Source organism: Megascapheus bottae, chromosome 3, assembly GCF_031878675.1.
Source record: "Megascapheus bottae isolate mThoBot1 chromosome 3, mThoBot2.hap1, whole genome shotgun sequence".
NCBI classification, from domain to species: domain Eukaryota; kingdom Metazoa; phylum Chordata; class Mammalia; order Rodentia; family Geomyidae; genus Megascapheus; species Megascapheus bottae.
In genome coordinates, this window is record NC_143511.1 from 83894793 (window position 1) to 83909670 (window position 14878).

At 50.8% G+C, this 14878-nt stretch overlaps 1 protein-coding gene across 1 annotated transcript in view; it reads left to right on the forward strand.

Annotated features, from left to right (window-relative positions):
• Positions 1-14878, forward strand: part of Mvb12b (multivesicular body subunit 12B) — a 141279-nt gene that overhangs the window by 73835 nt on the left and 52566 nt on the right. The window contains exon 7 of the mRNA XM_090330651.1: positions 5906-6000. Within this exon, the coding sequence (XP_090186777.1) occupies positions 5906-6000 (95 nt within the window). The remainder of the gene's footprint in view (positions 1-5905; positions 6001-14878) is intronic.

Below are 14878 nucleotides of genomic sequence, written 5' to 3' on the forward strand. Positions count from 1 at the left end.
AGTGGCTTTTGCCCAACTTTCAACCCTAGGGAAATATAGAATGGGACTTGAAATTCCATGCCACTGAGTTCAGTTGAAAGTGTATGTGGAGGGTAGAGAGGTAGCAATGACACGTGTCCCTAACTGTATGTCAGCCTCCTGGCTGTGACCCCTGTTGATGGCTCCCAAGGTCAGCAGGCCTTGCTGCCGCCTGGGCAGAGCCGTTTTCATTGTATGTGGCCACTGGTCCAACAAGATTAACGATAACATTTTAAAAATTCACAGAGACCTGGAATCAGCACTGGAAAATACGGATTTAAATTAACAAGGAAAAAGTGAAATCCCATCAAAGGAAATAAATTGTGCCTGCAACTATTGTCACATAATAAAATGTATCCTATAACTGAAGGACTTTTATATGGAGCTGTCTGCAGCTTAGTGGCCGTGTTAATTGAATGAGTTGCCTCAGATGGACTGAGGGAAAGAAATGAAATTTCCCTCTACATCTATTTAGCTGGAGCTGTTGTCAGCAGCGGACAAGATGCTGTGTGTTCTAGAGCAGTCAGTGCCTCCCACAGAGAGACATCCGGGTACCGTGGTACCCAGCCTGGCAGGGAGTGCGCTGGCTCCTCTGGGCAGCTTTAGGGCAGTGGGCAGAGGGAAGATAAAGTCCTCTGGAATTTAGGAACTGCTCCGGTTCTACCTCTCAAGGTACCAAACAGATTGCCGTCACACTCCCTCCCCTGAGTGGCGTAGAAGCTAGTGGTCCCCATGACCTCCCGGGAAGGGGCCAGGTCGGGGGGCAGAGGCTCTTCCTCTCTGGGTGTCATTCTGTGTCCTTGGCCAGCTGTGATCTGCCTGCAGTGGCCCCCAGTCGACAGGACCCCATTGAAGTTGCTGTCCATCCTGTGGATACCCAGCCACCCTTGCTTTTGTGGATGTCTGGGTGAGCCCCTGCTCATGCTAGGAGCACCAGTGGATTGGCTCTGCGAATGAGCTAAATGCCTGGTGCTTCCCCTTCCTCGACTCCAGCACAGGTCCTGCAGGGCTGCAGAAACCGCACCAGAGCCCGAGGTTGGTGGTCAGGACTCCAGGTGTGGAAATGAGGCCTTGCCTCTTCCTGAAGGGCCCTGTGGACTCGGGCCATTAAGCATTCCCTTAAAGTGTCTTAGAAAACTATTCAACGTTTCAGTACACAGTTGGACTGTGATTTTTAATCAGTCCCTATTGTTGGATATTTCATTGGATTTCAGCATTTGCCTCTGTGAGCAATACCTCCAGGAATTCACTGTTTGTATAAAAAATATTCATGAATCAGAAATAGTTGCATTTTCCAAGCCATTAACTAACCCAGCCTTGGGGAGGAGAAGACAAGGGGGGAAGCCTTCCTGGACAGGTCCCAAAATTATCTCTAATCACAGCCACCGTCAGACTCAGTCACTCACTCATGAGCACTGGATAATCTTACAGGATTCCCTCAGCATTCAGAAGGGCCTGCCAGGCTGGGATCTGCTCTGGGTGCTGGATTCTCATGGGGAGTGAAAGGGTACTGGAGGCCTTGTTCTGGACAAACAAAGGTGACCACCCCATGGTCAGGAACACTGTTCCCCCTGAGAGTGTCTAAAGGTAGGTGTCCAAAGGTGGACAGCGTCTCTGAGGGGAGGTCTGACCCAGTGGCAAAAGCCAACTTCTTCAGGGTGAATGAAGGAGTATTTCTGGCAGCAAGTGCAAAGGCCCGGAGGCAGGAATGAGAGCCAGGAGATGGAGAATCCAAAAGCCATGTGCCGAGCTGCTGGCCTCAATGCCGTCAGGGTGGAGGGAGGAACGTAACTGGTTGGAACCATGAGATGATTCCTATTTCATTCTGTTGGAGAGGAGAGGCTCAGTGGGTTTAGTAATGCCTCTGCCCTGGGGTCCTCATGAGAAGGAATCCAGGGTAATGCCGGGGTCGGGGGGGAGAGGAGGGATACGAAGTATCAAAGTAGGAATCAAAGCTAACTTGCTTCCTGGTGCTCACAACATGTCTGGTCTGTGCCACGTGCTGTACCTGCATTGTAGCCAGGGGTGCCCAGGGACTCACCACCCCACGTCCACCAAGCTACCAGCTCCCTGGCGCCAGAAGTGGACTCCAAAGGGCAGTCCTCTCAACCGTGGCTGCTAGCAGTTGACCTCTCTACCCATGCGTGGTGACCTGCCGGGCTCCACAGACAGAGCACGGCAGAGATGCCAAGTCTCTGGTGGCACTGACTTCAGTGGTGTCTTCTGGGTGGAGCCTGCGGTCCTGATGGGGTGAGCCCTCCATTCCTGGCGGTCAGGGTGCTACAGAGGTTGATGAGGATACTGGTCACATCCTGCAGGTGCACAGAGTGACCGTCCCTCATTCTTAGCCTTCTCGTCATTGCCTCAGTTTCCTCTCGTTAGATGAGAAGCTAAAGCTTGGCAGGAGTCCCTGGCTGCGTAGTGCCCCCGGGTCTGGCTGTGTGCCCCGCGTGGGGATTCGGAGTCTCATCTTGGGCCCAGTGGCTGGCTGCACTGCTCAGCTGTGCCTGTGGCTTTCTGGCCAGTCTCTCTCCAAAGTGCCCCTGGCAGCTCCTCTGGTGGGCTGTGTCCACCAGGCACAGCTGGCCATCCTGCCCTCCTGACCCTGTGCCCCTGCTTCCTCTCTCTAGGACAAGTAGAGGGAAAAGAACTATTGAGGGAAAGCTTCTATTTGCAGAATGGAGATGAAGTCACGCGCCAGCTGTCTGGAGCCGGTCTGTGCTCTCAGCCCATGCGCACACCACTCTAGCTGGAGTTTTTAGGAACTTGATTTGGAGTCATCAGACTCTTGTGAAGCAGCTACTCTGCAAAAACTGTCAGCACATTGGTCGCCCGGGGTCATTATATTTCCTGAAAAGATTACACGTTGTCCTTCAAGGTGAACAAAACCTTTATTCTCCTTGTGCATTTCCTGGTGGCAGCCGTGCCTGGTTCTTCTTATAGTACTCTTGCTTCCTGCACTGCTTGCATCCAACAGGGAAAATGCAACACAGAGAAATGAAATAATAATCGAGCCAAAAGCTCTTGCCATAGTAGAGCTTGATTTAATCAACAAAGATTTGCTATTTGTCTACCCATAACAACAACAACAGCAACAACAAACAGTCCTAGAAAATGGACTCTGAAATTGAGGAGATTTGGCTCTACTCTTGAGGAGGTCACGATGAGAAGACAGGTTCCCTGTCTGGCTATTCTGCCAAAGGTTTAGAGAGCTAGTTGGAGCCTTAGAGGATGAATAGGAGTTTGAGAAATCATTGAAGAAGAATGGAGGTCCCAGGAAGAAAGGAAGGGATGGGTAAAGAATCAGACTGAAGCATGACAAGGTGCAGGAAGAAAAAGCAATGGAAGGAGAAGAATGAGGCGGTCATAGGAAGAGCTCCAGGCCCCCTGCAAACAACACCTATGAAGGATGGGGAGGGAGAGGGTTGTTTTTCAAGGAAGGGAAACAGGCTACAGCCTGGAGCCAGCCAGACTGAACCTGTGTCCAGAAAGGCAGAAAGATTTGGCTAGGAAGCCCTGGGTCGTGGGGCAGCCACACAACCAGACTCCCTGGTTTCCTCCCCTTCTAACTCTTTTGAACTTCCCCAAAGCTGTGGTGGGTGATCTGGGTAGGAATTCGAGGTCTGTCCACAGCAGGCGCTGTGTCACTGCCTGTGGTTTGGGGGAAAGTCCAGCCAGTTGGCTCCCACTTCCCATCAAACGCCTTCCTGTCTTTGTGTGTGTCTCCTCGTGTGGGAGAGCTTTTAAACACCGTTGATCCTGTGGAGTCTCTGCATAAACACTTAACCATTCTTTAGGGTGTAAGGGAGCTCTTGCCACCCCCAAATTCGGTGGCTCCATGGCTCACCCTGAGCTGGCAGCCCTCAGCTGCCTCCTGGTTCCTCGTCCTGGGAAATGGCCCCCAGAGCCTCCGCGTGCCTCACACAGCCCATGAGCGCATGCTCGAGAACATGGACAGCCTCATGTCCCTGAAGCTGTCCTGCCACAGAGCCCCACAGATCTTTGCTGGCGTGTGTGTGACCCCAGCCCCACCTCTTGGTGGCCACCCAGGCCCTCTGGGAAGTGGGAGGGGCCACCACAGCCTATGATGGCCCTTATGGAGGCCAGATGCACCTTGTAGATATGGCTACCCTAAATCATATCCTTCCTGGCTACTAGAGGTCCCCTAGGTGGCACCATGGACAAAGGGTGCCTACCCCAGGCCATTGTCACACATGGCACCCTGGAGTCACACTGTGAAGGCCCACCATGGGCTCTGGCTAAGTGAGTGCCGCCGTGGACTAATTCATCACAGCCGGACAGGTACCAGCATCTTCATTCAGCCACTGGGCTGGCTCATCACACCAACCACCCAGGGCTGGCCCCAGGACCCTCTGAGGACCTGTAAAAGACTGCATGACAGCCTTGTGCCCTGGGCCTGCCACCCCGAGTCCCCTCTGTGGGGTCACCTGTCATCGTTCCAGTTCTGCTCAGCCACAACCACAGGCAATAATTCATTCTTCTGTTCGCACGCTTCATTGACTGAGTGTGGTGGTCGGAGGCATTGATGGACTGCACCAGTTCTTCCACAGTGCCTCCAAACCACTCCGGGCTCCCTGCGCTGAGCTTGTGAGAAGATGATTTCTGGGCTGCACCCCATCAGGCACTGAACGGGGCTCCCCAGAACCGTGCCTGTGCACCTGTGTTATTGGCTAATCCCAGGGACCTAATGCCTCCATGCCAGAACAGGGACAGAGTTTGGAAAACTCAGTCCCAGGGAACAAGGCCCAAAGCATCTTGCTGTGCATTTGGTGTCTGTTTCCATCTGGACTTGGTTCACCTTCCCAGCTTCATAGCCTGCCTGTGCCCTGTACCCACAGCAAAGCGTGACTTCACCTAACTTCCTGGTAGGAACTTTCCAAAATCTCACCCATTCCAGAACACGGTATCGGCAGCAGCAGTGGCTGCTGCTGCTCCTCCTCCTCCTCCTTTTCATCCTCATCCTCCTCCTCCTCCTCCTCCTCCTCCTCCTCTTCCTCCTCCTCCTCCTCCTCCTTCTCGTCCTCTTCCTTCTCCTCCTCCTTCTCTTCTTCCCCCTCCTCCTTCTCCTTTTCCTCCTCCTCCTCTTCTTTTTTTGTGTGTGTTGCTATGGGGATTTGAACTCAAGAGATTCATGTTCTAACTTGGCATTTTCATTCAAGACTGGCACTCTCTCACTGGAACCACAGCTTCTCTTCTGGCCTTCTTGCTGATTTCCTGCCAGGGCTGGTTTCAAACCACAATCCACAGGTCTCCCTTTCCTGAGTAGCTAGGATTCCAGATGTGATCCACTGGCTCCCAGCCAGCCCCTCCCTGTATGCTCACTGCACCTACTGCACCAAGAACACAGCTGACATAGGCCTCACCCTATCCTGAGAGGGCTCAGGACACACTAGGGCTTTTCATGGATCGGCCTGTAGGCCTGTGGCCCACAGATGTAGCCTCAGTGATTTCCTTGCCCTGCAAGCCTTCTGCCCAGGGGGACAGCACAGCTTGAGAGCCTCCTCCCAGGAGGCTGTGCACACAGCAGGTCTGCTGGAGGTCAGCCCTGCAGGCAGGCATGGAAGTCTTCAGGTGGCTTCTGTTCAGAGCTACACATTTTGATCCCAGTATGTAGAGGCTTGGCCCTGAGCGCCCACATCCCCAGTGCCCCTTGGACACACTGTAAGGCCTCAGAAACCCTTTCTTCCTCCCAAATGTCCCCTCCAGATATCTCACAAGACTGAGGCTGGGAGAAGAGTAGGTGGGGGTGCCTACTTGACAGTGCCCACCCTCCCTGCATGGTGCTTCTGATGGCGTGGGGTACTGAGTCCGGGGGGCTGTTCCAGCACACTCCTCTAACCACTTTGTCTCTCTGTCTCTTTCTCAGGCACATCTCGCTAACATTGCCTGCCACCTTCCGAGGTAGGAACAGTACCCGCACGGACTACGAGTACCAGCACTCTAATTTGTATGCCATTTCAGGTATGTGGGGTGGCCACTGCATGCTGGCTGTGTCCTCTTGCGCCACCTCTTTTCTGTTGTCTGTCTCAGGACTCTATTGGTTCCTGCCCTGCAGGGACCCTGCAGAGACCCTGCCCCTTGTGTCACCGCAGAATAGCCAGTCATGTTTCAAAAGCAATGATGAAAAACAGTGTGTGGGGTCCACCAGCTCAAAGGGAACTTCCCGGAGAATCCGCACCCCATCCACGGGGTCCACGCAGTCCTCGGGGTCTCAGAGTAATGCCGGGGTAAGCTAGGCTTCCTAGCTTGCCCACCAGGGTCCAAGTGTCCTGGCCTGTCATTGCTCATAGCCGGCTGGTGGCCAGACAGACCGTGCTTCTGCCACCTGCCCTTCACACACCCAGAGTCGGAGTCTGCGGTGTCAGAACTCAGCCTTGAAATGGATAAAGTTCACTTGGCAGGAACTTCGTAGGCCCTCCTCGCCCCTGCCCGCCTTCTCAAGGGGGGAGGGGAAACCTTAGCAGCCTGATGACAGAATTGAGATTCATCAGGTACTCGGCAGGACAGTTGACTTGCTAAGAGATGAGCAACCTCACACACTCACCTGATTATCCTGGACCACCGGGCAGAGGTGTTTGTGAGGGGAAGTAGTAAATCGGTGCCACTAACCCCTGGGCACCCCTAATGCTGAGTGACGTTCTCAGCAGGGGAACATGGCATTCATTCATGTACCATAATGAATCGGTTATTTAAAAGGTAATCTCTCTCCTCCTCCTTTCTTTTTTCTAAAAATTGCAACTTCGGGTTACTAAATAGATGAACTAGAACAATGGCATAATTCTTGTCACTATTACTTTCCCTTGTTCTGATCAGTCCCTAATAGGTTTAGAAGTGTAAGCCAAAGCCAGTTGGTTCCATTTCTGGGCAACGCTTCTGCTGGGAAGAAGGGCCCCTGGAGGGGCTCCCAGCCCCCTACCCCTACCCCCCATCTACCCCCACAGCTGGCTGCGCTCCAAGAGCCCCGCTCTCCAGGGCCCAGGGAGCAGTTTGTCTAAGCAAAGGGTCTCCTGAGAGAGCTGCTTCGGTGCGCTGGCTACTTCAGGAGAGCATAACAAGTGTGGAAAGATGACCGCTTTTGTAGTTAAGCTGAATATTTCCCCAGATGTTTGGTGGCAGAGTAGCACATAATAGACCCATGAGATCCAGCCTGGCCACCCCTCATCAGGTCATGAGCAAAGACAGCACTGTCACACAAGGTGACTTCTCCTCCACAGTTGGAAAGCACCTCTCTGTCTGTCTCTGTCTCTCTGTCTGTGTCTGTCTCTCTCTGTCTCTCTGTCTCTGTCTCTGTGTCTCTCTCTCTCTCTCCTTCTCTCTCTCAGCATCATTGTGCTCTACCACCATCCCTGTGCTCTCTTGATGGCTTTCCCAGATGTTGGCTTTTTTTTTAATAGCCAAGGCCCCCACAGAGTGAAATCTCCTCTGGTCTGGCAGGAATGTTGCTGTCTGCTTCTCTCCCACTGCGTTCTCGCTCTGTGGCTTTGATGAGGTGTTGCCTGGGTCCATTTCAATTGCTAGTTGAGCAATAGCGAGGTACCAGCCTCTAGACACAGAGGGAACCATTCAGCAACTTCCTACTGCTAGTCTGTAAGTGGCACTCGCTGGGATTTTTAGCTTGCAGAAGGAGTTGAAGCTCTGGTCTAAGGCACCAACCAACTTAGGCCTCCTCTGCCACTGCAGGCACTGAATTGCTCTTCCAGCATCCAGAGTGCTCTGTTGTTGCTGCCAAAAGTTCCCTGTCCCCCACCCCCACCGCCTTCCCAACTCATCAGGCCTGCAAACTCAGCACTGGGCAATCAGGGTGTAACTGGGAAGCCTGCCCACCACTCACTGGCAGCCTTCCTCTGCTTCATTCTGGCTAGAAGGGAACAGAGACCACCCTGCCACCCCCTCATAAACTGCATCTGGTGCCAAGCAGCCCATCTCAGCTTGGTCTCACAAAGTAAGGCTTTCTAGTGGTTTATTCCAAAAACTGTTAAAGGGAAGTATACCCCAGGTCCCAGCCTCTGCTCCAGCGCTGTGTTTCCGTAGCTGGAGCTCTGCTGTAATGAAATGAGTTGTCAAACTGTCCTCCTTCCAAGCCAGCCTTGGCCCCTGTCTGCAGCTCCGTTCAGCCACCAAGCCTTTGCTGAGCATGCTGGCATGTTCTGGGTGGTTCCTGAGGTCCTCTGATTCCTTGCTAAGATAAGTAGTCTTCAAAACAATGTAATTAGAAGTTTTCAAGTTAGCTCATACTAATACATACATATGGTTACTTTTAAATGTTTCTCCTGTAGTTTGCCTGCTTTATAGTCCCTTTCACTTGGACTTTGAACAAAAGCAGTTCACCACATCATACCACATCACACCTGCAGATGGAGAACCCCAACCCAGAGGTACTGGGGCACCAGCAGAGACTATACACACCCCATCCCTGGCACACAGGGCACTCGTAGAGTCTTTATAAAGAAAGGGAAGCATGAACTGGGGGGGGGGTGGTTCACACCTGTAATCTTAGCTACTCAGAAGGTTGAGATCTAAAGATCAAGGTTCAGAGCCAACCCATACAGGACAGTTCATAGAGACTATAAGACTCTAACTAGCAAAAAGCTAGAAGTGGAGTTGTGGTTCAAATGGTAGAGCACCAGTCTTGAATGAAAAAGCTGAAGAACACAAGGCACTGAGTTCAAGCCCTGCTGCAGGTGCATGTGCATGTACACGCACACACACACACACACACACACACACACACACACACACACACACACACACACACACACACACTGGGCCGGGTTGGGGGGGAAGCATGTGGCCCAGCATGCACATGGACTCCCAGGGCAGCTGGTCTCCCTGACTGGTCTTCCTGGTCTGCAGGCGCCATATCCTTCTGACTCAGTTAACCTGGGCCCTTTCTTCCTGCAACTTGGCGTGCACTGTATTCCATCATCTGAGTGGATGGATTTACACAATCTAGTACATATTTCTCTCTTGCTCACAAGTGGGGTGAGGCTCCTTTCCCTTTAAGTCCCCAGTTCTGCCATCTTGTGACCCAGTCACAATGGCCGTGCAACAAATCTTTAGCCTCACACTTCCTCATTGAGGAATCTGTTCTAGAGAAATACTTACTGGTATGCAAAAAGATTTACCTGCAAAGAGACAAGCACTTGCTTTAAAAAAAATAATATTCTAAAGCAGGATTGGCAAGATAGGTATATTTTAAATGCCCCCTAAACAAGGAAAAATTGTTACATTGCAAAACCTCCATCCAGTGGCCTTTACTTTGTAGCTGTTAAAGAAAGAGATTTAGCTGGAAAGGCATGTGTGGATACTTCTAAGAAGGAAAAGCACTGACAGTTAAGGATGCCCAGCATGGTCTCATGCAAAAGCTTTGTCTAAATTGGTGCACACAATGGCTTTCTAACTTTCTAGTCTTTTCCTCTCCTCTCCTCTTCCCCAGCCTACTGGCCATTTCTTCTTTTCCTACCATAGTGTGGCTTGCTTGTGTAATGAGAAAAACACAGATACAGCGTTCATGTGCCATGCTCTCGGTGCTCACTAAAGCCCCAGTGACCGCCTAGGGGTTTCTCTGAGTGCTTAGAAGCTTCTTGGGTCATAATACTGATTTGAATTTTACTGATTAGAATTTTACAGGTTTAGATCACTTCTAGACCACAAATCTGATGGTTCGCTTGTCCCATTTAGAGAATAGAGCTTCTCCTTCTCATCCAGCCCCTGGACCCCCATCCACTCCACTCAGGTTCTCCTAATATCCGTGGTTCCAGATTTTTCAATCACATCCTCCCTGTCCCCCTCCAAGCCCCAGCCAGGACAGAACGGTCACCTGCCCACTTCCTCCTCGCCTCAACTTCCTCCCATCACCCATGGGGTCTTTTAGAAGTACTTGGGGAAAGATGAAAAGGATACAGTTTATTGTCATGTGAAAAAAAATGCCATGAAATCTAAATAAAGTCTTACTGAAATTCAGCCGCTCAGGTTCCTTAGCAGATTGCACAGGGCTGTTTTCACACTGCCGTAGCAGAGATGGGTATCAGCTGCAGAGGCCTGATGGCCTGCAAAGCCTGCCGTGTTGATCCTCTGGCTCTGCCACAGCACATTTGCCTACTCTGGACTTTGTCCTCCGTAGAAACAGGCCATTTTTTTCTTTTCTTCTTTTTTTGCCATAATTTCTAATAGCGCCTTTTCTTCTCCTGTTCTTCCCCTGGATATACGGTGGCTCATGTCTCCTACCCATGTGAGTCTCCTGTTTTGTGGGCATTTGAACTTACCAGGGGAGCCCTGGCCTCTGTGGAGGTTTCTGGATGCTGTGGAAGACCTGACCTCTGTGAAGGCCATTGGAATTGCTTCAGATTTCACCCTAGCCTGTCCTTAATGGTCGTTCCCCTTCTCCCTCCCCAAAGAACTCTACTTGGCAGGAGAGTTTCTTTTTCAGCATGTCATCTTTGTACTGTAAAGCTTTTCATTTTAGCACTTTGATCCCTGACTCATCACCCTTCCTCCCCTTTTTCCTTAAAATTCTCTCTTAGGTGTTTGGATATCTGACTGTTCATTAGATTATTTCTCCTGATCTGGGAGGGTTCCAGGAAGCCTCCCCAAATATCTGTAGTGAGACAAATATGGGGTGAGAAAACTGAGCAGGGTAAAACTAGCATAGGAATCAAGTGTGGCTGTATCCAGGGGCCTCTGAGTTTGGTTCCCAGTCAGAAGGCAATCTCCAGGTGGAAGAAAATAAGCCAGTACTGGGGAAGAAATTAGTTATTCCACTCACTGAGCTCAAGAGGACTTCCTTGAAAGAGCCATGGATTCCTTGAGAGTCGCACAGAATGAGTAAAACATCTTGATAGACCAGAGGTATGCTTCTGATTTCAGAGAGATATATTTCTTTCCTTTGCCCTCATCTTCATTTTATCCACATGAATAACTGCCTCATCCATACTTACTAAAACTCATGAGTGAGCTAAGTACCAGTGGCTCACATCTGTAATACTAGCTACTCAGAAGGCTGAGATCTGAGGATCTTCAAAGCAAACAGTAGACAGACATATCCAAGAGACTCTTATTTCCATTTAACAAAAAAGAGCTGGAAGTGGAGCTATGGCTCAAGTGGTAGAGTGCTAGACTTGAGCAAAAATGCCAAGCAAAAGTTCAAGGCCCTAGGTTCAAGCCCCAGTACAGGCACAAACAAAGAGTTGAATCAGATGCATGTTAGGAATTGGAGACTTCAGACAGTTCTGAAAGGATGGATCTTTCCAACTTCCCTTCCAACCTGACCTGCGCCTGTCCAGGCTTGGTGCTGGAGGCCCAGCCAGGGGCGTTCACAGCCACTTTTCCACGCCACCCATGTCTCCTTCAGTCCCAGGACAGGCTTCCCAGAAGGAACCAGCTATCAGGGGCAAGCCTATCTATTCTGCTTCTCTTGTTCTGCTATTATAAATGGATTTCTTTCCCATGTGCAAAGGGTTTTGTTTTTAATCCAAAGGAAAGTTGTCTCTCTTCTTGAAAAAAAAATTAACATAGTAGTGTAAGATAATAGATTCAAACAAATATATATTAAAACAGGCAGATAAGGAAGTCCTCTTAACGCCTAGTGCATGGCACCTCTCCTGTAGCCTGCCCAGGCCAGGGCACCGGCTCAGCAGCCGGCCCATTAGCACCAGGTGATGAGATAAAAAGGTGACTGGAGCACATGGTTGTACCAGGACAAAAGCCACCACCACCAGGATCTGCCCTGGCATGCTGTGCTACCAGCTTCTTAGGATATTTTCCTATTTATTTATTTTTGCTTGCTGGAGAAGTCACCTCACTACTGTCTACAGCTATTCCTGCTTAGGCCCCATCTCCTCACCCTGGCAAGAACACGTGAGAGTGTTCAGGACAGAGCTCACCCTCTTGTCAGTACAGAGAGGAGGATTCTAGCTGAAACAGATCCACAGTTGAGCCAGGCAACTCTGACGTCGGGCTGAGAAGGCACGAAGCAATTAAAAATAATTAATGATTTCTGAGTACCAGCCTTCTCCATGCAGTTTTAATCTAGTCCTCATTTAAATTGGAAGATGGACATTTAATTATCAGTATTATGAAATTCATGATTTATATATTTCATCCAATCGGATAAGATTCTACCACTAGTTCTTCATCTCCTGATTTAAAAAAAAAAAAAAAGCTTGTATATATTAGAGCAGGATCCTTGAAAACCTTACCTACAGCTGACCACACAACCCCAAACACACTTTCCCTTGTATTTGTCATGATTATACTATCTCTGTCTCTCAATTAGGAGAAAGGATATTTTAAAAATCAACCTTGTACCTCAGTGGTCCAGGAAACGGAGGTTAGTGCTGTTTCTGTGTGAGGTGTGCTTAACTGTGGCTCGGCATCAGTGCTTGCAGTCCAGTGCGCAGAATCCGCACCCATGTTCTAGGGAGTTTTCCCCATTTGTTGGTACATGAGGTGGGTGTGTCCCTGATGGCCACCAGGGAGGAAGAACCACCCACTGAGAACCATTGTCACTATCAGTGTCCCCGTGCCTTTGTCTTCTGTGGCCCAAGGCAGCATTGCATTTCTGACCTCTGCCTCCTTCCTCTTGCCCCTTGGGTTTGCAGCCTCAAGGAGATAGGGGTTTGTAGAGGGGGTGCTTGGCAGGGTGGCAGGGGTCCCGTTGAAGGGCATCAGTTTGGCCACACCCCAGAGGGGGAAAATTCCTGAATGAAGTTAAAAAAAAAAATCCATCTAACGATGGCACTCAGATCAAGGAAGAAATAAGTCTCGGTAAAGGCGTATACATTTTTATCATCACCTGTACCCGCCTTGTCTATCCATCTCCTCTGGCCCCTGACTGACAACAACATCGAGTATAAAGAAAAATATAATAAGCAGAAGAAGAAGGGAGCGGGCACGGACGGGGAATTGCTCGCAGAGCGTATTTGTATATCCTGATGTAAAGGGGCGGTTGACAGGTGGCCAGGTTTGCTCCGTACACAACCATGTGTGTGCTGTCAGGCGCACGCACGCTGCCTTGTTTCGATTGATGAATTGCCTGCTTTCTTGATTAAACCTTCCGTCACTTAAGAAACAAAAAGCCTGTGTTTAGATGGCAGAGTGGGACATGTCAAAAAAATCTGTCTCCTTTACCTTTGTGCAGATGTTGGGCACAGACTGTAACATGTATTATTAAAATGAATGTGGCATTTACTGTGCATTATTCCTTTCCTGGGAGAAAGGACTGTAAATTATATGCTAATAATAAGCTTTAACCCTTTCGAAATGCAAAAAGATTTAAGAGTGCAAATATTCATGTAGGCCTGGCTAATTGGATGAGCTTTTATACATCCGGCAGGGTAGCCGTGTCACTGGAGTTAATGAACAGTGCACGCAGGCAGACATGTGGGCGCTCGGGCAGCTCTGCCCTCCCGGAGCTTGGCTGCCCCGAGCGCGTCCACGATGCCGCTGCCGCTGGGAGACAGACCCTGGGATTCCAGCCCTGGGGTCTAAGGCCATCTGACTGCTGGGCAAGGCCAAGCCACAGCCCAGGACCCCAGCGTGTCCCTGGAGCTGAGTGTTAGAGTAGTCTCTCTTTACTCTCCTGTGTGCCCTCTCTCTCAACATCTGGCAGAGCTCTGGTGCCAGGCACTTCCCCAGCTCTCCTGGCTGCTTGGCCTTTTGGCCATAGTTAGCTGCTCAGGTACCAGCTGTTTCTCTCTCTCCCTCTCTCCTCCTCCCTCCGTCTCTGTCGCTGGGTCTCTCCAAAGCATCATTGCTCCTCCATTCCAACCCATGTGACCCCCACCCCACCCGAGGGCACTGCTGACTGCGTCCATCCTCACCCACACAGTCACCTGCCACCTGTGATCTCCTTACCCAAGTGTCTGCATCTGCCCCGTCGCCTCCCTGCTGCTCCGTCCTCTCCAAGCCTACCAGAGCCCCGTAGCCAGGTGGGGAATATACCTGCCTGCCCCTCTCCTCCTGGCTCACCCCACACCACTGTGAGCATCTTGAGCTTCTGACGTGACAGACACAGGCTTCTATGCCCAGTGATGGAGGAGGGTGCTCGTAAACAAAGAGCGGGGGAGATGTAAATAAACAAAGGCAAGGAAAAAGCATCATTCACCTCTCCTGTCATGCATCAGGCTCTAGGAGCTGCTGTGGGCCAGGCAGTGGGAAGCTACACACCGGTTCAGGATCATGACACACATTCTAGCCATCATCCGGAGCTGCTATGAACAGCTGCCCAGGTTGTACACTGCACAACGCATGCGTGCACCATGGAGTGTGTTGCTATACCTGGGGCGAGCCATTCCATGCCAGTTATTTACATCTGGAAAAGAATCTGGTGACAGCCGCTTCCTCCCTCAGATGGATGCAGGGGTCCAAGGTTTGTGAGAACGTTGTCAACCAGGAAGCGGTCTCGTGTGTCTCCCAGTCACCTCCTCTGAGAGGTTTGGAGCCACGGAGAAGCCCCCAGAGTTGTTCCGCAGGACACACTGGCTCGCACCCAGCATGGTCTTCATCTGAGCCTTGTGCTCCCGTCGAGAATTTTGATATAAACAATTCCATCTGAAAATGTCTCCCTGTGTCCAGAGAAACTTACAATAACTAGCCAGGCGCAGCTCAGCCAGCACCCCTGGAAAGCAAGACGCAGTCATGCACCATCACCTGGAAGGGGCAAGCAGCCCACAGTCCCTTTCTGGGGAGGTGACAGGATGACGGCTTGGGGGCAGGAAGGAGAGACGGGCTTGGCAGAATGAGCTGCCAGCAGCTCCTATAAAATCTTCAGTGCGTCTTTGCTGAAAGGAGGCAAAATGCCCGACGGACCCTTTGCGGCTACTGACCTTCACGCTGCTCT